General features: G+C 34.9%; 1 protein-coding gene across 6 annotated transcripts in view; it reads left to right on the forward strand.

Annotated features, from left to right (window-relative positions):
* The window catches only part of TBC1D15 (TBC1 domain family member 15), a 76,525-nt gene extending 57,410 nt beyond the window's left edge, over positions 1-19,115 (forward strand). For all 6 annotated transcript variants that reach the window (XM_032295779.1, XM_032295793.1, XM_032295787.1 and 3 more), the window contains 7 exons: positions 4,645-4,761; positions 9,333-9,433; positions 13,184-13,283; positions 13,941-14,038; positions 16,250-16,366; positions 16,890-16,976; positions 17,779-19,115. In XM_032295779.1, coding sequence (XP_032151670.1) covers positions 4,645-4,761; positions 9,333-9,433; positions 13,184-13,283; positions 13,941-14,038; positions 16,250-16,366; positions 16,890-16,976; positions 17,779-18,000 — 842 coding nt within the window. In that variant the 3' untranslated portion in view covers positions 18,001-19,115. The remainder of the gene's footprint in view (positions 1-4,644; positions 4,762-9,332; positions 9,434-13,183; positions 13,284-13,940; positions 14,039-16,249; positions 16,367-16,889; positions 16,977-17,778) is intronic.
* Positions 19,116-24,373: the final 5,258 nt, after the last annotated feature.

Consider the following 24,373-nt stretch of genomic DNA (forward strand, 5'->3'; position numbering starts at 1 on the left):
TTACTGCTTTGTGGAAATTCAATCAAAGTAAGAGTAGGAATAGGGAGACCAGTTAGTAGAAAGCAGAAATCCAGGCAAGAAATGGTAGTTGAGGAGGTAAAAAGAAGTAGGTGAGGCCAGGCATGATGGCTCACACTGTAATTCCAGTATTTGGGAGGCTGAGGTGGGGGGATCACTTAAGCCCGGGGGGTTGAGGCCACAGTGAGCTGTGATTGTGCCACTACACTCTAGCTTGGGTGACAAAGCAAGACCCCATCTCAAAAAAAAAAAAAAAGGTGGATTCAATTTACATTTTGGTGGTAGAATTGGTAAGACTTTCTGATATATTAAATGTGGGATGTGAAGGGGAAAAAGAAATAAAAAATAGGACTCAGTTTCTGACTAGAAAACTTAGGCAGTTAGTAGTGCCCCTTATGGATTTGAGGTGAAATGGGGCATCGTGAAATTGAAATAAGTGTTAAGATATATATACCTCAAGGTGAAATATAAATATTGCATTTATATTTGTATAAATGCAATATCAAATAGCTAGTTGAATAGTCTGGACTGGTCTGGCAGGAGATAGAAGTTTGGCTATTATCAGTATAAATATCCATGGAAACAGATATGCCATCTAATGGAAAAAGAGACAGTTAAGAAGGCTCAGGAATTCTAGTTTTTAGAGAAGTGGTTTCTAACTTTGGCAACACACATTAACCCATTTGTGCCTGGTGTTCCATTATCGGAATGCTAAACTTCTGGGAGTTATCTCCAAGGTCATCTCCAAGGTCTGATTTTTTTACACAAAAAAATTCACAGCCTCTGTCATAAATGGGTTTAAGATCTTTCTGAAAACCACAGTGACTATTTTAAGCATTCGTACATTCATTCATTCTTTTAATAAATATTTACTTTGTGCCTATTATGTACTAAGCTCTCCTCTAGGCACTGGGGAGTCACCAGCGCACAAAACAGGCAAATTTCTTGCCCCTAAAGGAGTTTGCATTCCTGTGGGGGAAGAACAGACAGTAAACAAGATAAGTAAGTAACATGTGGTATGTTAGTGATAGATGCCAAATAGAAAAATAAGGCAAGAAAGAGGGTTAGGATGTTTGTGTGCAATGTTGCAGTTTTAACTTGGGCAGGCAGAGACAGCTTTAACTGAGAAAGTGATGTTTGAATAGAAACTTGAAAAGGGAGGGGGATCTCTCGCCACTCCTGTTCAGTATAGTATTGGAATCCCTAGCCAGAGCAATCAGGCAAGAGAAAGAAATAATGGGTATTCAGATAGGAAGAGAGGAAATCAAACATCCCTGTTTGCAGACATGATTCTCTATCTAGAAAACCCCATAGTCTGGCCTAAAAGCTCCCTTAGCTGATAAAAAACTTGAGCAAAATTTCAGAATACAAAATCAGCGTACAAAAATCACTAGCATTCCTACACACCAACAACAGCCAAGCTGAGTCTATTATTAAATAGACTCCCTATTCAATAAATGGTCCTGGGATAACTAGCTAGCCATATGCAGGAGATTGAAGCTGGACCCCTTTCTTAAACCATATTCAAAAATAAACGAAAAATGGATTAAAGACTTAAATGTGAAACCTAAAACCACAAAAACCCTGGAAGACAGTCTAAAACAAGCCTGTTTTGTGCACTGACGAATCCCCAGTGCCAAATCAGGAAGGCAATCCCATTCACAATTGCCACAAAAATGATAAAATACCTAGGAATACAGCTAACCAGGGAGGTGAAAGATCTCTGCAACAAGAATTACAAAACACTGCTCGAAGAAATTAGAGAAGACACAAACAAATAGAAAAATGTTCTATTCTCATGGATAGGAAGAATCAGTATCATTAAAATGACCATACTGCTCAAAGCTATTCACAGATTCAGAACATTCCTATCAAACTACCAACTGTCATTCTTCACAGAATTAGAAAAAACTATTTTAAAATTCATGTGTGGCCAGTCGTGGTGGCTCACGCCTGTAATCCTAACACTTTGGGAGGCTGAGGTGGGCAGATAGTTCGAGACCAGCCTGGCCAACAGGGCAAACCTGTCTCTACTAAAAATACAAAAAAATTAGCTGGGTGTGATGGCACATGCCTGTAATCCCAGGTACTTGGGAGGCTGAGGCAGGAGAATCGCTTGAACCCAGGAGGTAGAGGTTGCAGTAAGCCAAGATCTCACCACTGCACTCTAGCATGGGCGACAAAGTGAGACTCTCGTCTCAAAAAAAAAAAAAAAAAAATCATATGGAACCCAAAAGAGTCCAAATAGCCAAGGCAATCCTAAGCGAAAAGAACAAAGTTGGAGGCATCATGTTATCTGACTTGAAGTGTACGATAGGGCTGCAGTAACCAAAACAGCATGGTACTGGTACAAAAAACAGACACATAGACCAATGGAACAGAATAAAGAGCTCGGAAATAAGGCCACACACCTAACAGCCATCTGATTTTCGACAAAGCTGACAAGAACAAGCAACAGGGAAAAGACTCCCTATTCAATAAATGATCCTGGGATAACTGGCTAGCCGTATGTAGGAGATTAAAGCCAGACCGCTTTCTTATACCATATACAAAAATAAAGTAAAGATGGATTAAAGACTTAAATGTAAAACCTAAAACTATAAAAACTCTGGAAGACAGTCTAAGCACTACCATCCTGGACATAGGAATGGGCAAAGATTTCATGACAAAGACACCAAAACAATTGCAACAAAAGCAAAAATTGACAAGTGGGATCTAATTAAACTTAAAAAGAGCTTCTGCACAGTGAAAGAAATTATCAACAGAATAAGCACACCTCCTACAGAATGTGAGAAAATATTTGCAAATTATGCATCTGGCAAAAGTCTAATATCTAGCTTCTGTGAGGAACTTAAACTTACAAGGGAAAAACAGCCCCATTAAAAAGTAGACAAAGGACATGAGCAGGCACTTCCAAAGAAGACATGCATGTGACTAACAGGCATATGAAAAACTCAGTATCACTGATCACTAGAGAAATGCAAATCAAAATCACAGTGAGATACCATCTCACACCAGTCAGAATGGCTACTATTAAAATGTCAAAAAATAGCATGAGATTACATAAAACTGAATACCTCAACAAACTAGGCATCAAAGATACATAACCTCAAAATAATAAGAGCCATAGCCAACATCATACTGAACAGGAAAAAGATGGAAGCATTCCCCTTGACCAGAACAAGACAAGGATATCCACTCTGACCACTCCTATTCAGCATGGTACTAGAGTCAGACAAGAGAAAGAAATAAAAGGCATCGAGATAGGAATAGGGAGTGAACGGACAAGGGAAATAGAGCAGGCTTGCCAGGCAGCATTCAGAACCCACTTGATGTTAGTGATGGTGAATATAAAATGGGTCAGTCAACATGGTTGTCTTTCTTCATCCTTTTTTTAGCTACATCAAATTATTAGATGGAGAGTTAGATTTAATAAGAACTTTTTGTTTTTTGCTGAAGTACTCATTTTCTTTTCAGAAACGGGTTTTCTAGAAATATTATAAAATAGCATTTTCATACATCATTTTTTATCCCTTTTCTGCTTTTCACCTGGCTTGTCACTATTAAATATTTATACACGAAGAAATACTGATAGTTCATGAGAATACAAACAACTTTTTTTTTTTTTTACTATGTTTAAAAAACATATTAAGGCAGATATTCTGTATTGGCATTATGACAGTGTAAATTATGCTTGAGTTAATAAAAATTAACTTATTCTTTATCAACTGTGAAATGAGATGAAAGCAGTTTGACTTTTTTTTTTTTTTTTTGAGGTAGGGCCTCACTGTGTCGCCCAGGCTGGAGTGCAGTGGTGCCATCATGGCTCACTGCAGCCTCGAATTGCTGGGCTCAGATAGTTCTGCCACCTCAGCCTCCTGAGTAGCTGGTACCACAGGCAGGCGTCGCCATGCCTGGGTAATTTTTATGTTTTTTGTAGAGACAGGGTTTTGCCATGTTGCCCAGGCTGTTCTTGAATTCCTGGGCTTAAGCAGTCCTCCTGTCTTGGCCTCCAGAACAACTTTGGACACACTCATGATGATGTTTCCAAATCTGTTTTTCATGAAGTCATTTCTAGCTTATAATGATATCTAAAGTAAATGGTGTAGATATGAAAATAAGGAAATATTTTGTCCTAAAGATGTTTATGAAACGTGACAAAGAATTTGATGGTACTTCTTAAAATGAATGCAGTAATTGTGAGTGAAACAAATCTCTTTGATTATGTTTGATTCGGTGGTAGGTTGTTTTTTTTTTGTTTTCAAGTACTATCTATAACATGCATTAATGACTGGCATTTTTGTTACTAATGCAAATTATTAGTGTTGCTTCTAATTCACTGAAAGTGTTTTCTACTGTGCAGTTAAAAGTTTTCTATGTTTGGATAAAAATTGAAAAATATTTTAAAAGCTGCCCATGAGGAGGAGGACTGATTCTTGAAAAAATTCTGAAGTGTTACTTTATTGCATATTGGAAATAGAATTTGCTGAATTTTTTTATTCATTAAGTGAAGCTTGTTGAATGAAATTAATAGCAAGAAAAATGACTCAGTACTTGTAATATGTGAGCTTTATAAGAATCTGTTTTTTGAAAGGTTTTCAAATATGTGATGATTTTCCTCTTCAGAAAAAGATGTTAACAGAACAGATAGAACAAACAAGTTTTATGAAGGCCAAGATAATCCAGGATTGATTTTGCTTCATGACATTTTGATGACCTACTGTATGTATGATTTTGATTTGGGTAAGTTCTTCTCTAAAGTCCTAATTTTAAAAGATATAAATATATATGCTTTAGAATTTATATTTTTAATCCAGTTAGACATGGATAATAGCTTTGTAAAATAAATGAGGATGATGATACCTAGTTGAACTTCAAGGTTTGAGAAGTATTGTAGTGCTCAACAGGCGATAAGCTCATAGGACATGAATACTTACTTAGTTGTTTTGACCTAACTGCTTAATAAATGGAGTTGTTATTTCTTTGAGACTTAGTAGTGTCTTAGGAAAAATTATCAAGATACTAAGGATGATAACCATGAGCTGAGAAAGTTTGCAAACCATTGTTTGATGTGCTGTTCCCCTTGTGAAGAAAAGTACTGATTTGATATCTTAGATAAGCAGTGCAAAAATTTTGTAGGGCTTGTAGAACTTACTCTTTTTTTGGTAAATCTCTCTATAGAAGTTCATTGTAAGAACTGATGCTGGGACCAGGCGTGGTGGCTCACGCCTGTAATCCCAGCACTTTGGGACATCAAGGCAGGTAGATCACCTGAGATTAGGAGTTCAAGACCAGTCTGGCCAACATGGTGAAACCCTGTCTCTACTAAAAGTACAAAAATTAGCTGGGCTTATGATGCTTGCCTGTAATTCCAGCTACTCAGGAGTCTGAGTCAGGAGAATTGCTTGAACCTCGGATGGGGAGGTTGCAGTGAGCCGAGATCATGCCATTGTACTCCAGCCTGGGCAACATGGTGAGACTCTGTCTCAAGGGAAAAAAAAAAAAGGAACTGATGGTGGAAGCAGAAGTGGGAAATTATCTGGGGAAGGGACACGAAGGGACAGAAAACTCAGGGAACCATTATTTTAAGAGGCAAGCAAACCTAAGATGTCTCTTGAAAGGACCAACAGCTTGTCTGACCATCAACCTTGAAATAAGTAGAAATACTAGAAATATTTGAGACCTGCTATGTGAGTGGCTTCTAGCTAAAGGATAATAGAAATAGAAGTTTTCTAGATTATTTTAGTAATGCTTGAGATATCCTTTAGAGAAGGAGGTTGGATACTTAGCACATTAAAACCAAATGAACCTTAAATTACGGGTACATTTTCTTCACTGTTCATATCTATGTAAATTCCTCTTCGTTTCCTATATGTAAGTTAGGGGAGATATAATCTCTGTTTTGATCTTGAGGTATCAGCCTCTTTGGTGACAGTAAATCAAAAGTTGGAGTTTTCTTTAAAATGTAAAATGTAGTCAGTCCTGTCCATGACACCTATAATGAGCTTCTAATTGAATTGTTGAAAGAATATTAATAGAGTGCTTTTCAGGTTACAGAGTGCTTTCATACTGGATTTGATTTTTAATTCTCATGGCCTTTTGAAGAAGTGGGGAAATAATTCTTACTTTATGAGTAAGGTGATTTTGATTTAGAGAGTGACTTATGGTCACACAAGTAAATAATTGGTCTGGGAGTAGAGACCCAGGTCTTTATTGAAGGCTGGGATTCTTACCTTTATACCTTCAGCATCCCAGCCCTTTGCCATTTATTTTAGCTTCTGTTACCACCATAGGGGATAGGACCATTCTCCTTGGGAACAGAAGGCATTGCCCCACTCTCTCAGATGGTAATTTTGAGATAGGAATTCATACCTATTCTATAGCAGGAGTTCCTGAATGCTTAGTTTTCTTAGGGCATTTTCCCAGACCAGCTAACTGGATAACTTGTCATTTCTGTTTGTTTATACTAATGTCACATTCTTTCTATATAAACATTTCAGTTATCTGAAATATAGTCAAGCTTTCTGTGGATAACTCTGACCTTATGAGAAGCCAAAATACTTTTTATAAAAGCAATGGATAATATTTCTTACTCTTTACTCATAGCAGAGTAACCTGGACTATAAATTTACTGTCTTATAGGTGATTTCATTATATAGAGTTGTTTGGCTTCTTAACCATAGGTGAGGTATAGGTATATTTGCATTATACCATTATAATACAGTCTCAGTAGTGAGGAATGAGACAAAAATTATCAAAAGCAGACAGAATAACTTAAGGAAGGGTGATTTTGAGTTAGTGAGTGCCAATACTATACTTCAGAAAGTTTCTGTGGGTAGCATCTTTACAGGGTTTGTAATGATGATACTGAATAACCAATGAGAGATTAAATTAGGAGAGTGTCTAATGTTTTTTAAGAATGATTTCTGATCCTCAATTTTTTGTTTTTTGATACTCTAAAAGATAAGCTTCAGTAACCTGGAAAATTGAAATATATTTAGTTAAAATTTTTCTTTTTGGTGTAAGCAAGTATACAGTAGGATGATAAGGTATTCATTTCTCAGCCCCTCCCCGCCAACAACACACTGAAACAAATTTGCTTTTGAAGTAATTTTAGGGAAGTACTTAAGAAATTGTAGTTGTGCTGATTAAGATGTGCATCAGTCAGCAGTAGTGCAGAATCTGAGTATCACTGAATGCTAATTTAAACATTCTTAATCTTGCTTTAATTAAAAGGAATTTGTACATTAATTCCACCTCCTACAACCCATGACATACCCCAAAGAACATCATGTATAAAATAAAACAGATTAAAGGTAACCAGAAGATGAAGATTAATTTGACAACTTCCTTCACCTAAGACTTAACAGAAGAAATATAGTAATGATTCCATATGAAAGCCGAGGACTTAAAGGATTAAATTTGCTTCTTAGGAATTTTTATTCATTATAACTTAATAATAAAGCACTTTTTTAGGAGAGGAAAGGTGCTTTGTAAATCTTTTGAATAACACACTTTGAAATATTTCTGTTGTAGATCATACACAGTCAGACTCTACTTAAAGTAGTACTCTTGCACTTTGTTGAATTCAGGTTAGATTTCCTTCATGCTTTAATTGGGTTAGCCTTTATTATTTATCATTGATTTCACTGTGTCCGGTAAGAAAGTTCTGATGATAACAATTTAGTCTTTCGTCTATCTTATTTCTTAAAAAGTGTACATTGTTTTAGAAACCATCTGTGTAAATTTGTAGAAATGATTACATTTAGATATTTTGTCACAAGTCACTTTTGTCTAGCTTTTTTCCCTAAATGTCTTGGTAACTTCATTGTCTGGTACTGTAAGGATGTCCTCCATGAGAACTCAGGTGCCCTTTTATGCTAAAGTGAGTAAAGCTGTATTTTCCTGCAGAATGCAGTGTAGACAGAGTGAGGTCAGTAGGACTGTGGAAAGGTATGGCAGTAAATGATTGGACAGAGGCTCACAGCAAATTGAGCTGAACCTTTATTTGTAAGGAGATTCTGAGGTGATCTGAGTGCCTCTGTTTATTGTGTGTTTGATCTGAGTTTTCTCAGATGATTTAGTTTACTGGCTTTCTGAGATCATTTTTTAAAGTTTTCCTCCAAAACAGAAAGAGTAATGTATAATTATCATTTATATTATAGCAGAACTATTCCCTCCTCCTTTTATTAAATATTTATTCTTATAAGGCTTCAGTGCAAATAGATTTTTGGTGAATAAAAATGTAAGCTTTGGATTTGCAAATGAAAGACTATTTTCCAGACTTCCCAAGCTACCAACAAAGAAATTTCTATATGATTTTAATAAATACACAAAACTTACCAAAGTTGAGTAACGTGTAAGTAAAAAGGCTTAATATAAGCTCTTGTCCCTTCATTGGTTCAAGAATCTCTTAAGTCTGAAAATTTTTCAAGTCTTGAAAATTGTAAAGGAAGGATAATTGAGGGTTTTATAAGAGAAAGAAAAGAAACAAGAAGTTTGGCATGTTCAGGTGAAAAGTGAAACTAACACTTTTTCTTATTTTTAAGTGAGGGATCTGACTCCTTAATTTTCCAGTTTTTCTTTAATCAAGGGCTCTATTACTGTCACCATTGAGAAATTATGGTAACATCAGAGACAGATAGTTAAGTGGTCACTTTAGGTACAAAATAGTGATTGGATTAAGCCCTGTTGCTGGCATTGGTTGGATGTAGAGAGTAACAAAGAAAGAAAGAAGGACCTAGATTAAGGCTATTTAAAAGAGGCTCTTAATTTTGTAACTCCTTTTGTGTGACTCTAAAGGCCTGATTGCCAAAGCAGTGGAACCCTTTTCAGTTCTTATTTTACGTGGCTTACTCGTGGTAGTTTGGCATTGTTAACCACTCTGGGCTTGCAACTTTCTTCTCCTTGATTTTTGCAACGTTTTTCTCCCTTGATTTTTTTCTTTACTTCTCTGACTGGTCTTTATTAAACCTGTCTTTTTTATATTCCCCTGGGTTATCTCTTCACCCCTTTTCTTTCTCATGATGATCTTGCATGCTATTTTAAAAAATATTACCCACTCTTGATAGTGTATCTGCACTGAGACACATGCTGGAAGCTATATTTTGCTTGACATCTCAATCTGAAACAACTCATCTTTCTTACTCATGACTAGAGTTTCTCATTTATGTTCTTTTCTTGGTGAACATCAATGTCTACCAAATTCTGAATCCAAAAAATAGATAAAATTTTAAGTGAAATGGTGGTGATATGCACAGGAGGATACATAAAGCTTAGGTTTTCAGAGACATTATTTGTTCTGTTCTTTTTAGGATATGTGCAGGGTATGAGTGACTTACTTTCCCCTCTTTTATATGTGATGGAAAATGAAGTGGATGCCTTTTGGTGCTTTGCCTCTTACATGGACCAGATGGTAAGAACAGGGATTCCTTCCATTAAACTGATTTTGGAAAATTTTAGTTGTATAATTTTATAGTATAAGGTTGATTTTTATATTTAGTCCACTGTGATGGAACCTAAAAAAATTACTTCATGCCTTTTGTTATCTTTTTCTTTTTAGTAGCCATTCAAGGGCTTAGAAATACTGGTGTTTTTAATACAGGAAATAGTTTGTGCCTGTAGTTTAGGAATAATCAGGATTTAATATCAGTAAATGCTTATGTTCTATAAAAGAGCCATGAGTCATTATAGAATATTGATAAAATAAATGAATTCAGTTTTGTGGAATAGTTGAACTTCAATATCATCTGTTTTAGAGATAAAGCTTAGTCACGGCAAGTAATATCCTTACCTTTTGTGAACATTTTGAATTTTGTCATTATAGTAACTGATTTTTCTCCAGATGTGTTTGAACTGTTTGTAACTCTGACACTTTATTAAGAATTTATTGTTGTTTTCCCAGAAATATGTGATTATTAGAATTGAACTATGTCTATATATACATGTTAGTACAAAGAACATTTTTATTTATTATCATTGTTAAATCTTTGAGACAGAGTTCTAGGACAATAGTGCAGAGAATATTGACAGGGAAATAAAATAGAAAAGTCTCTTCAAGCAATCTATTAGAGGGGAAAAAAAAAAGCAGAAGGGATGAGACTGGATAAAGGCACATGAAATCCAAAGATCTGACTACATAGGTTCCTGTATTTTTTTCAAAATAAGACTAATATACTTGATGCTGGGCCTTTATGTTGCATATTGAAATAGCTGGCTTGCAAGGAGATAAGCATTTTAAATCTGTAACCCTCTGAAATATTTTCCTGTAATATAGGGTTTAAATCAGAGTTTCTGGCACCTTTCTCTTTTTTTTCTTTATGTCTATTCTTTTCCTCTTGCTTGCCTATTTTTTTTCCTCCCTCAAATTTTCCCCACTTTTGGCTATTTTCTCAAGTCTCTTGTCCATAGATTCAACTTGTTCTCACATCTTTCAGTTTTTTCTAAATGTGTATTTGATAAGATTTGATAGTTTTAAAGTATTCTTTTACTGTTAAATTCATAAATATTAAAATTGTTTCTTTGCCATAAATTAATGTCTTTTTGATTATTTGGAAGGATTATGAATGCAGTATTTGGTAATATCATAGTTTGACTTCCTTACTTTTTTGATTGATTGATTTGCCTACCTTCTTAGTTCCATTTACTCCCAGTGCTCTAGAAACCTGAGACATTTGTTATAAAGGTCTGTACAACTGATACTAATTACATAAAAATTGTTGTCTGCCTTCTTTGTGTTTTTGTTGTTTATCCTCTTTTTACCAGAGCTAGTATGTTCCTTGATAAAAAGGGATTATATCTTTGTTTCACTGGTAGCATACCAGAATTTTCCTAATGTCTGACATGAAGTTCAACAGATTTTTATAGAATAAACACTTGAATCTTTCCCCAGTGATTAGTTTAAATTGCTATAGTAGATATTCTAAAAAATAAAAGTAAAACTAAGATGAACATACTGCATTTAGTTCATGCAATAATAGTTTTCAGTAAAACTAAGCCAACATTGATATGTTAATGTATATTGACATGCAATGCCACATATATACATGCATGTGGCATACGTACATACACGTGTGTGTATGCATGTATATAGGTCTCGTATGTAATGACTACTTTCTGAACATGTGTAATATACACTTTACAGTCTGTCATTTTTTTGTGTATGAAGGTTCAGTTTCTTTGTTCTGTCATTTTCACAGTAAATGTTCTCTGTTTGCCTTTTCCATTAACTGTGTTCTGGGGATTTTTCTAGTCTTTATTCTAAAAAGATCTCTCCTTAGCATATTGTCTGCTAACATCTTTCATAATATTTGAATGATAGGGAAATACGTGGCAATCAAAATAATCTGTATGATTATTTTTCACTGCATTTCCCTTGTCTGATGTCCTTAAAACTGTGCTGCTGTTTCTCGATTCTTTGTTTTTGTTTTATAGCTTTATTTCATGTAAGTTTGTACTACTTTTGTGGTGGCTGAACCTAATGTCCATAAATTTACTTTTGTTGATGTTTACTTACATCTAGGCATAGACTTTGTCTATTGTTTAGGAAATACAAAGTACTGAGTGATCTGATGAACTTTGTTATACTCATCATGCATTTTGCCGTGTAGTTTTTGGTTCCTTTCTTTGTCCCTTGCCCCATACAGACACATTTATTTATAGACACATTTGAAGCCCTTTGTTGATCCCACTCTCCCTTCTCCAGGAGTAACTACTTTTTCAAATTTGGTGTCTGTCATTATGGGGGTGCTTTTTTATAGCAGAGTGGGTAGCAAATGTCTGTGCCATGTTGGTATTCCCAAATCAGCTCTAGTCTTTGAATGTGTCACAGCAAAAATGATCCTGTTAATCAGAGTTGACTCTGCCCCTTCCCTGTAGATCTCTCCCGCAAATGTGGAGGAACTATTTCCTGAAGTCTTGAGTTAGTCTATTAAACTAGTTTTTAAAATTCATTAAAGAGAAACAGCTTATTGAAAATTAATAGCCTTAAGTTGTTTTTAACTCAAGAATGGTTTCTAATATGATAGTTCTAATAAAGCACTATTGTACTATAAAAGTGAAAAAGTAAGTGTAAAGGAGGAAATGTTGTTCTAAGGCTTTCACTAGGGTTGGACAGTAGGTTACCACAGAGGGATTGGGACATATGAGTTAAAGGGATCCAAATTATTTAAGATGCCTTTCAGAGCATCTGTTTTGGTGCCTTCTGGCCCCTTGACTCAGGTGTTGGTAGGGAGTCTACTCAACTTTGAAGATTGTGTAAAACATATGAACCCCAGCAGTTCTCAAACTCTGTAACCTCAGGACCCCTTCACACTCTCCCATAGTATGAGTTTTTGTTTATGTGGGTTATATCTGTTGATGTTTATGTAAAAAATTAATACTGAGAAATTTGTATTCACTTATTTATTAATTCATTAAATAATAACAATAAACACATTCCACCTTAACATAGATTAAATTTTTTTCAATGAAAAGTAACTTTTCCTAATGAAAAATTTACTGGCACAAGGAATTGTTTTAAATATTTTATTTTCAAAAATGTCTGGTTTAATAGAAGACAGCTGGATTTTCATATCAGCTTCTGTGTTCAATCTGTTGCAATATCACTCATCATACAGCCTTTGCACTTGTGAAAGAATTAAAGTACGAAATCCAGATAATGTTTTAGTATTATCCTGAAAATGGTTTTGACTTTACAGATTCTCTAATGTCATCAAACCTAAGAAGCAATTAATTCTTTAAAATGAAATACATATTAAAACTAAAATTAATTTTATTATATATGGTAATTTGAAGGAATATTTAACAATGGAAATAATGTGATAAATACTTATTTCCCAAATGTGTGTTTCTTTCACCAAGTCCTTCATGCTATGTAAGAAATAAATATCTTAGTCTGCAGTTGCTATGTCTGCATATTTCTTTATCTAAGTCAGATGAATAGAGGGAAAAATAATCCTTAGTTTTGAGACCAAGGATTCTTTCTCCTTACCCCCCTTTTCAGTGTTACATTAGCTTTTTGATTAGTCACACATCTTTTAAGATAACCAGTGTGGTATAAGTTTAGCATTTGTCCTTAGACATCATGTTTTAGTTTTCAGTCATTATATACTATAAAATATTTATTAAATATTACTTGTATAGTTACAATTATTTCCTTTTAAAGCATCAGAATTTTGAAGAGCAAATGCAAGGCATGAAGACCCAGCTAATTCAATTGAGTACCTTACTTCGATTGTTGGACAGTGGATTTTGCAGTTACTTAGGTAAGTTTAGTGAATCAGCTATACCCAGCAAACTGTAGGTTAATGCATAGAAAAAAATGTAAAGAACTCTTTTAAAGAAGCCAGGTGCAGTGGCTCATGCCTCTAATCCCAGCACTTTGGAAGCTGAGGAGGGAGGATCACTTGAGCGCAGGAGTTTGAGACTAGCCTGGCCAGCACTGTGAGACCCAGTCTCTACAAGAAAAAAAATGCTGGCTGTGGTGGTGCACCCCTATAGTCCCAGCCACTCGGGAGGCTGAGGTGGGATGATTGCTTGAGCCCAGGAGGTTGAAGCTGCAGTGAGCTTTGATCTCTCCACTGCACTCCAGCCTGGGCGACATAGCAAGACCCTGTTATAAAAAAGAACTTAAAGACATATATACCCTACTGCACTTTCTTCGGTTCCATAAAAGTGTGAGACCAAACTCACCTTGTATAATTCTCCCTTAAACTTGATTCATCAAATGTATTATTTGTTATTTTTTAGTTTTTAAAAAGAAGTCAGCCTTCAAATTTGAAATCATTCCTTAACGTGGTAGAAGACAAATGTATAGGGCTTTGAATTGCCTAAGACGCGTAGGAAAATTTGAGAAATGTAACTGTATTCTGACATAATTAACATAAGAGTAAGTCATATGTATGTTTTTTTCTTCTGTATAGAATCTCAGGACTCAGGATACCTTTACTTTTGCTTCAGATGGCTTTTAATCAGATTCAAAAGGGAATTTAGTTTTCTAGATATTCTTCGATTATGGGAGGTAAGCCCTTAAATTATTATGCAAATATATTTATTATGAAAAGTAACAATTTATTCTGTAGAGTATAAATGGATTGTGGTAGCCTTACTGAAATATCTAAAGCAAGAACGTTCCAAAATTCTGATGAACTTATAGCTTCTGCTTAAAAATTAGTCACACACTGAATACCTGGTCTTTGGAGCTTTGTTCTTCAAATCACAATCTCTGGGGCCAAGAGGTATCCCGAACAAGTTCTCTAGGCCATTTGCTGCCTTTGTTCTTCCTTTGAGAGACTTGACTTTATGTCAGGCTTTGCCACATCTGGCATAGAGGATATTCTTATGTTTTTGATGTACTTCTTTTATTCCATTTTTTACCCAGGGCAACTCTATTTCTTCAACTTTTTATTTTAGGTTTAGGGAGTACATGTGCAAGTTGTTTACATAGGTAAATTGCATGTTGCTGAGGTTTGGTGTGTGAATGATTCTGTCACCCAGGTAGTGATCATAGTACCCAATAGGTAGTTTTACTTCCCATGTCTTCCTCACACCAACCCCCTCCATGTGTAATCCCCAGTATCTATTGTTCCGGGGCAACCCTTAATGAAAAACAAAATAATTTCACATTTTCTTAAATATTTGTTAATAATAGATGTGTGCTTTTTTTTTTTTTTTTTTTTTTTTTTTTTTGGTTTGTTTTAAAAAGAAGGGGTCTTGTTATGTTATCCAAACTGATCTTGAACTCCTGGACTCAAGTAATCCTCTCACCTCAGCCTTATAAGTAGCTGGGACTACAGGTGTATGCCACTGTGCCCAGCTCAGTGTGCTTTTTAATAGAATACTGGTATAATGATTGATCATACCTTAGGATAACAGAAATTCTTCCAAGGAAAGAATTGGGAGACAATCCATTTTGATAATAAATACAACTTTATACAGCAGAACTCTAGTGGTCTCTGAGGTTTTTACAGCTGGAAATTGATTCCTATGTTATTGATGGGTCTGCTACCATTAGACAAGGCATTGTGCTGATTAAAAAGTTGATTGCTTTGTGCTTACTTCCTCTGCTCTGAAATTAGAAGTAAAACCCACATGCTCGCTCTTTATCTGGAAGCATACTTAAATATTTATCAATTTTGTTAAATTAGTATCTTAATTTATGGGTTAAAAATGGGTTAACCCATTTATGCCTAGTGTTCCATTATTGGAATGCTAAGCATGTAGGAGTTATTTATATCTTGCTGCTCAAGGTCATCATGAAGACTAAAGCTAACCCCTGGAAATAAAAAAGTTTGATTGCAAAAATTCAAAAAGTTGCAATCTCAGGCATAAATGGGTTTTAAAGGATGAATTAAGAATATTATTGCCACATAGCTAGAATAACTCCTCAATATGTGTTTACTAAATAAATTCAAACTTTTAATGGAATCCTTGAGGTTAATTGCATTGTAATTAAACTTTCAACAATTGGGTTTAGTTTGAAAATTATTCAACTTGATTTGCTCCTTTTGAAAGAAGTAAACGCATTTCAGGTATGCTCTAATAGTACAGTTTGTATGCATGTTTTTATCTTTCCAGAAAAGATATTATTAGGTACATGAAGGAGGGGGAAATTAGGATCCTAAATTTGAGGGTATTATCTGACTTTAGGAAGAGCTATAGCTATTGATCAAGCATTTTATATGTTTGGTTATAAATTTGGGATAATTAATTCAGTTATTGTCACAATCAGGGATATAATGTGATGCAATGGTTTTATTATGTATTTAGAATGTAGAACTGCTTCTGGGTGTTTCTGATTCCATGTTCTGTATAACTGAACCTTTTTTATTTCCAGGGGTTAGCTTTAGTCTTTTTTTTCAGATCAAAGTGACAAACTGCTATTTCAGAAAAATAATTGAAAATGCATCTAACCCTTACATCTTAACCTTGTGGCTCTAGCTCCTGCATTAATAACATTTGTCATATTGGTTAGGCTCAGTAATTTACTTACTATGGCTATCTTAAAAAGCCACACCTAGAATATGTCATATTCATGTAATGTTAAACTTGATAGTTACTTTGTAGCTGAAGGTAAGACTCTTCTGCCCCTCATTTCCTAGCTAGAAAAACCTTGGACTTCCCTACATAGGCAAAATCTACTTTGTGTGGAAGTCATTCAGTGTTCAGAATTGTATTGGTAAGGAAAATATTTTAGAGTCAATATAGTAAATAGTTCTTCTGCCTTCTGTAGGTAATGTGGACCGAACTACCATGTAAAAATTTCCATCTTCTTCTCTGTTGTGCTATTCTGGAATCAGAAAAGCAGCAAATAATGGAAAAGCATTATGGCTTCAATGAAATACTTAAGGTAGTTATTCCTTTAACTTAGATTTTTGGTGTCCTGGCTCTTCTGTCTGTTTGGTGGTCCTGATATACAGAACATTTCCATGGAACGTTATTAAATCTCAAGTAACTTAAATTGTGTCAATAACAGTGCTAGGAATGACTCTCTCAGAATGACAGTTTGAATACATTTGGCCAGTTATTTTTACCTGGCTAATTAGGAAGAAAAGGAAATTCAGCAAGTGATCTTTTACGTATTTTAGTTTTCCAAAAATTAATTGTCTTTTGATTATAACTTTGAGATAACAGACTTGGGATAGCTGCTGGATTTAATGTTCCATAAGCTTATTAGCTAGTCTTTAGCTTTAAAACTTGAAATAATCTAATGAAAGATATATTGAATTTCCTGTGTATTTGTAGTATATGAATGTTTTTATTTTAAGGATTTTATCTGCAGTGAAATATAACTGGTAATAAAGTTTTTATATAGCAGAATATAATAGTGCATTCAGTTTCGATTATCACTTTATTTTGTTGATACTTTTTAGCATATCAATGAATTGTCCATGAAAATTGATGTGGAAGATATACTATGCAAGGCAGAAGCAATTTCTCTACAGATGGTAAAATGCAAGGTATACAGTGTTTTGAGTAATTGCAAGATTTGTTTGTTTTGGTGGGTTGAGATCAAGAAAGATTTCTCTTCTTGGAAATAAAATAGCAATTTTAGCAAGTTGAGGGCAGACACAAAATATAGGGTAGCTTTTTGTTTGCTCTTCTAGATTTATAGCACTTAATTGAAAACAGTTGACTATGGCAGATAGGAAACTGTAATAAGGTAAAATGGTCAAAGTAATGAAAATATTTCTATAACAAAGAGGCTGTGGAATTTCAGCAATGATATATTATTTAGTTGAACTCATGAATGCAGAATAGGCTCTTATATTAAATATGCAGTATCTCCAACACTTTTGATGTGTTTTGCGCCCCCCCCCCGCTCTCTCTCTCTCTCTCTCGACTTCGTTCATTTCTACAAACATTTATTTGATACCTGTTCTCTTCCAAAGCATGTCAATGAGAGACTTCTTGCCTTTGAAGAACTTCTGTTTACTGGGAGAGAAAGATGGTCTAAGTAAGATATTACAAAAAGGAGAAAGAGATAAATGCCAAATATTAGGAAATGCTGTGTTTGTGGGAATGTGGAGGTGGGATGGAGAGTGACTAATTTGGAAGCTATCTAAGACTCACTTAGGGAAATGTGGTTAGCATTTTATTTGGAACTGAGAAGATAAGTTGTGAGAAGGTTACATAACATTTACACTGTTAGGACAAATGCTCAGATTCTGGAATCAGTGTAGTCTTAAACAGAAGTGTTACTTTGTGGTTATTTTTCCTCTGTAGTAAAAGATAGTTTCGTGTTTTATTTTTCATATCCAGGAATTGCCACAAGCAGTCTGTGAGATCCTTGGGCTTCAAGACAGTGAAGTTACAACACCAGATTCAGATGTTGATGAAGAGGAAAATGTTGGCATGACTCCTTGTCCTACATCTGCATTTCAGAGTAACGCCTTGTCTACACTTGCTGCCAGTGGAGTCAGAGATGACAGCCCAACACAGACATCAGTGTCGTCTGATGGCTGCAGATTAACACCTGCATGATCATTCTTCTTGCTTTTTTGGGAAGAGACACTTTGTTGCAACTTTTTTTCAAGTACTTGAAAGCTGGAAATTTAAAATGTTGGTATTGATCATGCTTTAAGGTTTATGTAAAGAAAGTGTACTGATGTTCTTACATTAAAGCTTTACAAAGATTTAAACTAATTATTTTTGTAGTTACTTCTACAAAATAGCCTTTCCTTTTCGATAACATTCCTGAGTATTTTTATAGTCAAGTACATTTTATTTTCTTGCTGATGAACTGGAATTGGATAAATAGCGCAAGTGGATGAGTTGGATATTATGCACTTTGAAAAACATTCACTTTGTTTACTCTTAAGTTTATTGGGTTTGGATTTGATTAAATTAAATGTGGAGGCTTTCTATCGCATTCTAAGCTGAGAAGTAGATTGTTACCCAGTAATGAAATAAAAAATTAAAAGGATTTTTTTCTTGATTGTTTACAACAATACTCGGTTTAAATATTTATGCTGGTTGAATGTGATTTAAATTGGACATTTTCATCAATGCAATCTAATGTATAGATAAATATTTCAGCCATAATAAGTGGATTGGCAGTATATTTTTTTCATTGAACTTTTCTTCACTTGTATATAAAGATTATATATAAATCCTTATTTATGAGTATAAGAAAAGTTAGGCATATTTTCTTTAACTGAATAAACTTGACTATTGATTTATATAACCCAGTTTAACAAAATTTAACCTGGCTTCAATATGAGATATTTTTCAAAACTATTTTCTTAAACATTTATTTCTTGAGATTATGTTCAACCCTGTACCTGGTGTAATTTTAAAACTAAGTGCTTGTAACCTCACTTTATTAATAATGTTTATTATCATTCCTTATAATGCATTAACTAATTAATCAGGTGTTTAAATTTTTATAAAATACTCTTTGCAAAAAGCTTATTTCAAAAATTTCAAGATGCTTTCATGAATCTCAAAATAACAATTTTTGTATATGAACAAAGCTGTTGTTTTTACCATGCAGTATTGCATGATTTTAAGTTATGTGAAATTAGCATAACTGATTTTGTTTTAATTGTAAGTTGTTAACTCCTGTATATATATCATTAAAGTAAATTTGAAGTTGAGTAGTGTTTTTAGTTAAATTATACTTAGAAATAGTCTGCTAATTTTTTTTTTTTGAGACAGAATCTTGATCTGTCTCCCAGGCTGGAGTGCAGTGGCGCAATCCCGGCTCACTGCAACCTCCACCTTCTGGGTTCAAGCAATTCTCCTGCCTCAGCTTCCTGAGGAGCTGGGACTACAGGCTCGTACCACTGCACCCGGCTAACTTTTGTATTTTGAGTAGAGATGGGGTTTTGCCATGTTGGCCAGGCTGATCTCAAACTCCTGACTTCAAGTGATCCACCCATCTCAGCCTCCCAAAGTGCTGAGATTACAGGTATGAGCCACCGTCCCCAGCTAATTTTTTACCAGAAGAAGAAACATCCAAGATGGACCTCAATACATCTGTTATTTTTATATGATTGAAATGATCATCTGAATAAAGTTGAAATGATCATCTGAATAAACTTTTTACCAGAAGACAAAACATCCAAGATGGACCTCAATACATCTCTTATTTTTATATGGTTGAAATGATCATCTGAATAAAGTTATGGAAATGAAAAAGAAATATCCGTTTCATAACTGAAAAAAACTTTTCATTAGCATGGAAATGGGCAGCGTTGCCTTGAAGGATATGTTTATTTGTCTCAGTAAAGCAGCTTACTACAGCCAATGCTAATAGTGTAAAGAAAAAAGTTGCACAGCTCTAAAATGGTCCTAGAGATTGACTTTTTTCCCCCAATAAAGGGAAACAAATGAACTTTTTTCCTAGCTGAGCATTAACTGACAACCATGACAGTAGAACCATTCGATTTTAGTTTTTAATATTATGTGTGTTATCTTTCATCATAATAATGAGTAAGCCTATTCAGAAAAAGAACATAAACTGATCAAAAACCCAGCCTCTCCAGCCTTTCATATCCTGCTATTCAGGAAATTGCTTAGAACATCTTGATGTCCTCCTTGTTCTTCCTGGACAGTGACTTTTTGGGAGTTTTTTCCTATTGTGTGATGTGATACCTACTTAAGATTTTTTTTGTTTAATCTTAATACATTTAGTAAGTTGAACTTCTGTCAACTTTTATTACAAAACTACTTGTAAAACAGTTTTTACTAACCTGCATTTCTATCTAGTGTATTTTTGATATGGAAGTGGTGTATAATATAGTTCCAGAAAAAGTCTTAGTTGTCCACGAAGTCTAGTTAGCAAATACTACGTGCTATTAAGATTGCTAAAATACAGGGTTCAGGTAAATTTACTAGCTTTTTAAAAGGTTTTTTTGTTTTCACAAGATGCTCTGCCACACCCTTATAACATGTAAAATATATCCTATATTATGTGATAAAGTTGTTAAAATTCATTTCTAACATTAACTGTTAAAAGTACAGACTAACTTGTGATTTGAGTTACAAACTTTCAACTAAATTTATGATGGTCTGAATGCAGTGCAGTGAATAGAAACCATACTTGAAGTACCTATACAGCTGCCTTTTTCAGTTTCACTACAATATTCTGTAAATTACATGAGATATTCAACACTTTATTATAAAATAGGCTTTGTGTTAGATGATTTTGCCCAACTGTAAACTAATGTAGTGTTCTGAGCATGTTTAATGTAGGCTAGGTAAGCTATGGTTGGTAGGTTAGGTGTATTAAAAGCATCTTTGTTTAATGATATCTTCAACTTATGATGTGTTTATCAGAACATAATGTAAGTTGAAGAGCGTATATGTTTTCAAGTCTGGCATAAATCTATGGGAACCTTTTGCATTTAAGAACCTCCCCATTTTGATAATTTCATGGGTCTAAGATTATAAGAAACTTTCAGTGACTAGAGACTAAATTTTTTTTGAGCATTAAGACAACAGCCTTTTGGGAGAGAGATTGAGTGATTCTTACTGAACTTGACATTGCCAAGAAATTTTATAGATGCCAACTAATTCTTAGGTGAAGTTCACATATGTGTGCCCATTATTAAAGATAGTTTGTATAAAGTAACCCTAAATTTATTGAAGAACCTACAGTGTCAGCTGAGTTATGTGCAGATATGTACCAGGAGAACATCATTTTAGCTTGGGCATTTTTACTTGGGGTTTTCAGAGGATACCGGAACCTCACTGTATGCAAAGTGTTGTGGGTGTACCTGCATATTTTTGGAGGCAGGTTCACAGTTTCTGAAAGTGTTCTCATTTTCCTCAAATGTTGGCAACCATTGTTACAAGTTATTTAATGGAAGAGTAGTAACAATGTATAACTTATGCTAATTTTATGTGCTGAGCTCCCATTAATTAAAATATACTCAGAGTGCTTGTTTCCATATCCTTGGTCTGTATTATTAAGATATATGTCCAGGTGCTAATTAGGGTTGCAGAATCAGAGTCTTTGGACGTCAGATTAGGAATCTGCATTTTAACAAGCATCCAGGTGATTTCCTGAGCTCCTCTGAACTTAGAGAACTACCATTATGTATTGTATTTCATACGTTAATCTTTTGATTTATGGTGAAGTAGACAATTCCCTTAGTTTTTAAAAAGCTGGTTCCTTGATTTTCTAAGATGGATTTGCTCTAGTTCTGGTCGCCATTTTTAGTAGAAAGCGATGACAGTCATCTCAGCCTATTATATGAAGATTTTCTCCTCACTTCTTACATTCTGAAGAAAATTAAGCTTTCTGTGTCACTTCTGAGCACAAAACAAGATTAAATTATTGGAATCTGAAAGGTTTCCATCAGTGTCTATTGTTATTACCTGATAGTAAGCATCTGTACTTGGACGTATGTGTATACACTGCCATTTGAATGATGCAATCATATTTGGCCTGTTCTTCCCTTGGGATCTTATGGGAATTTTAAGTTGTATATTTTGAGCTTTCTAATTACAAATGTTTTCCCCACTGTTGTAAGCAGGCTTTTATTTTTTAGGCCATCCATCTTGATACAGGGAAAAACTATGTGTTGCCCTTACCTGGAAAGGTTGGAGGTGTGCCTGCAGTTGTACTGGACATCCACAGTGTTTTTTGATATCCACAGCACCTCTTTCAGCCCCCCGGGAAATTACACTGTTTATGAAATAAACACAAAAGTCTTCTAAGAACAATCAGGAATCATATATACCATATTTGCCTAATGATTCAATCCCTATTGATAAAATCAGGATGTTAGAATAATAGGTGAGCTATTAAATATGCCTCTCAGTCTCAAATGATCTAGATACTATATTGCTCCTCACATACCTCTCTTTGCAAACGATGACAGAATGAAAAAACATCAGTAAGGTTTGCTGTGATCAATGAGCAGCAGTCCAGTTTAGTTTAGCTTTTTTAATTAAAAAGACCTATTAACTTCAAAGATGGACTTTTGCTGTGACCGTCAATAATGGTTCCAACATCATACTAGTTTGATTGGAGGCCCAAGATCAAGTGGGTTGGTAGACTGCTTTAAAAATACAAATAGGGCTGTTTTTCTACGGCCTTGGGTCTTGTTTTTCCTGATTGTATAGGTACTAGAATCTCTTCCATTGGTGTCACTGACTCGATTTACAAAGCAAATTGCTCTTCAGTAGGCGAGCCTTCAAGATACTTCTGAATGTCAGCATTTACAATGCATGCTACAGTCACTGTCAGGGGCACAAGTATGGAGTATATACCCAAAGATTTCGGCCACATGATTTTTTTGTTAGCTAAGTTGAGTCTTAAATGAGCCAAATGTAGCATTTGCTGACTAGGAAGGAAGTCATTTGAAATTAACAGTATTTAGGCTGTGCATGGTGGTTCATGCCTGAGATCCCAGCACTTTGGCAGGCTGAGACAGGAGGATTTATTGAGCCCAGAAGTTTAATGTTACAGTGAGCTATGATGGTGCCACTGCACTCCATCCTGGGTGACAGAGCAAGACCCTATCTCTAAAACAAACAAGGTTTTGGAGTGAAATTTAAGTTTTTAGTTTTTGTAGTCTTAAAAGTAATGCTATTATAAACACATAGATGTATCTTTACATACTTCTTCCCCCAAGTGGACAACATGCACTATTATTCCTTCTTTTGCATATCAAGATGTAAAGAAGTGAGGTCTAAAAGTTGAATTTTTTAAATTGCTCAAATATTTGTCCTAAAGTTACTCAACTTTTGAATAACTTTGGGACAAATAGTCTTTTTTGGTTAACAGAACTTTTAAGCATTCTCTGTAAAAGCTAATGACTTCTCAAAGGAGGAGAACCTATCTTATGGTTCTCACTAGCTTCCTCCACATCCTATTAACTAATAATGTTTTTCTAAAGTAACCTTTGAACTTTCTGTGGAGAATGACTTTTGCCAAAGTTTTATTGACAAGTGAAGACAGGAGAAAAGAATGCTTTTCATTGATATTTCATACCTGAAAAGCACTTTATAAGCTACAGCTTATGTAATGGATGGATTGTCTCGGCAAAGCCACATCTTTTCTTAGGGTTGGAATTTAAGGAATAAGAATGTGGTCAATTAGTTCAGATTACAGAATCCTGAAGCCATCACTCAGACACAGTAGAATCCTTTCCCAATTAAAATTGCTTTTATCAAAAGACAGACAATAACCGATACTGGTGAGGATGTGGAGAAAGGGGAACTCTCATACACTGTTGGTAGGAATGTAAGTCAGTACAGCCACCGTGGAGAACAATATGGAAGTTTCTCAAAAAACTAAAAAAACTACCATATGATCCAGCAGTCCCACTGCTGAGTGTATATCCAAAAGAAAGGAAATTAGTGTATCTAAGACATATGTGTACTCCCATGTTTAATGCAGAGCCAAGATATAAACTCAACCTAAGTGTTCATCAGCAGATAAAGAAGACTAGGTGTCGTGGCTCATGCCTGTAATCCCAGCTCTTTGGGAGGCTGAGGCAGGCAGATCACAAGGTTAGGAGTTCGAGACAAGCCTGATAAATTTAGCAGAGACATGGTGAAACCCTGTCTCTACTAAAAATACAAAAATTAGCCGGGAATTGTGGTGAGTGCCTGTAATCCCAGCTACTTGGGAGGCTGAGGCAGGAGAGTTACTTGAACCCGGGAGATGGAGGTTGCAGTGAGCCAAGATTATGCCACTGCTCTCCAGCCTGGGCAACAGAGTGAGATCCTGTCTCAAAAAAAAATGTGGTACATATACACAATGGAATATTATTCGGCCATAAAAAACAAAATGCTGACATTTGTGACAACATGGATGGAACTGGAAGACATGTTAATTGAAATAAGCCAAGCACCAAAAGACAAATATTGCATGTTCTCATTCATATGTGGAGGCTAA

Source organism: Sapajus apella, unplaced genomic scaffold (assembly GCF_009761245.1).
Source record: "Sapajus apella isolate SASKATOON/1434 unplaced genomic scaffold, GSC_monkey_1.0 scaffold2, whole genome shotgun sequence".
Lineage (NCBI taxonomy): Eukaryota > Metazoa > Chordata > Mammalia > Primates > Cebidae > Sapajus > Sapajus apella.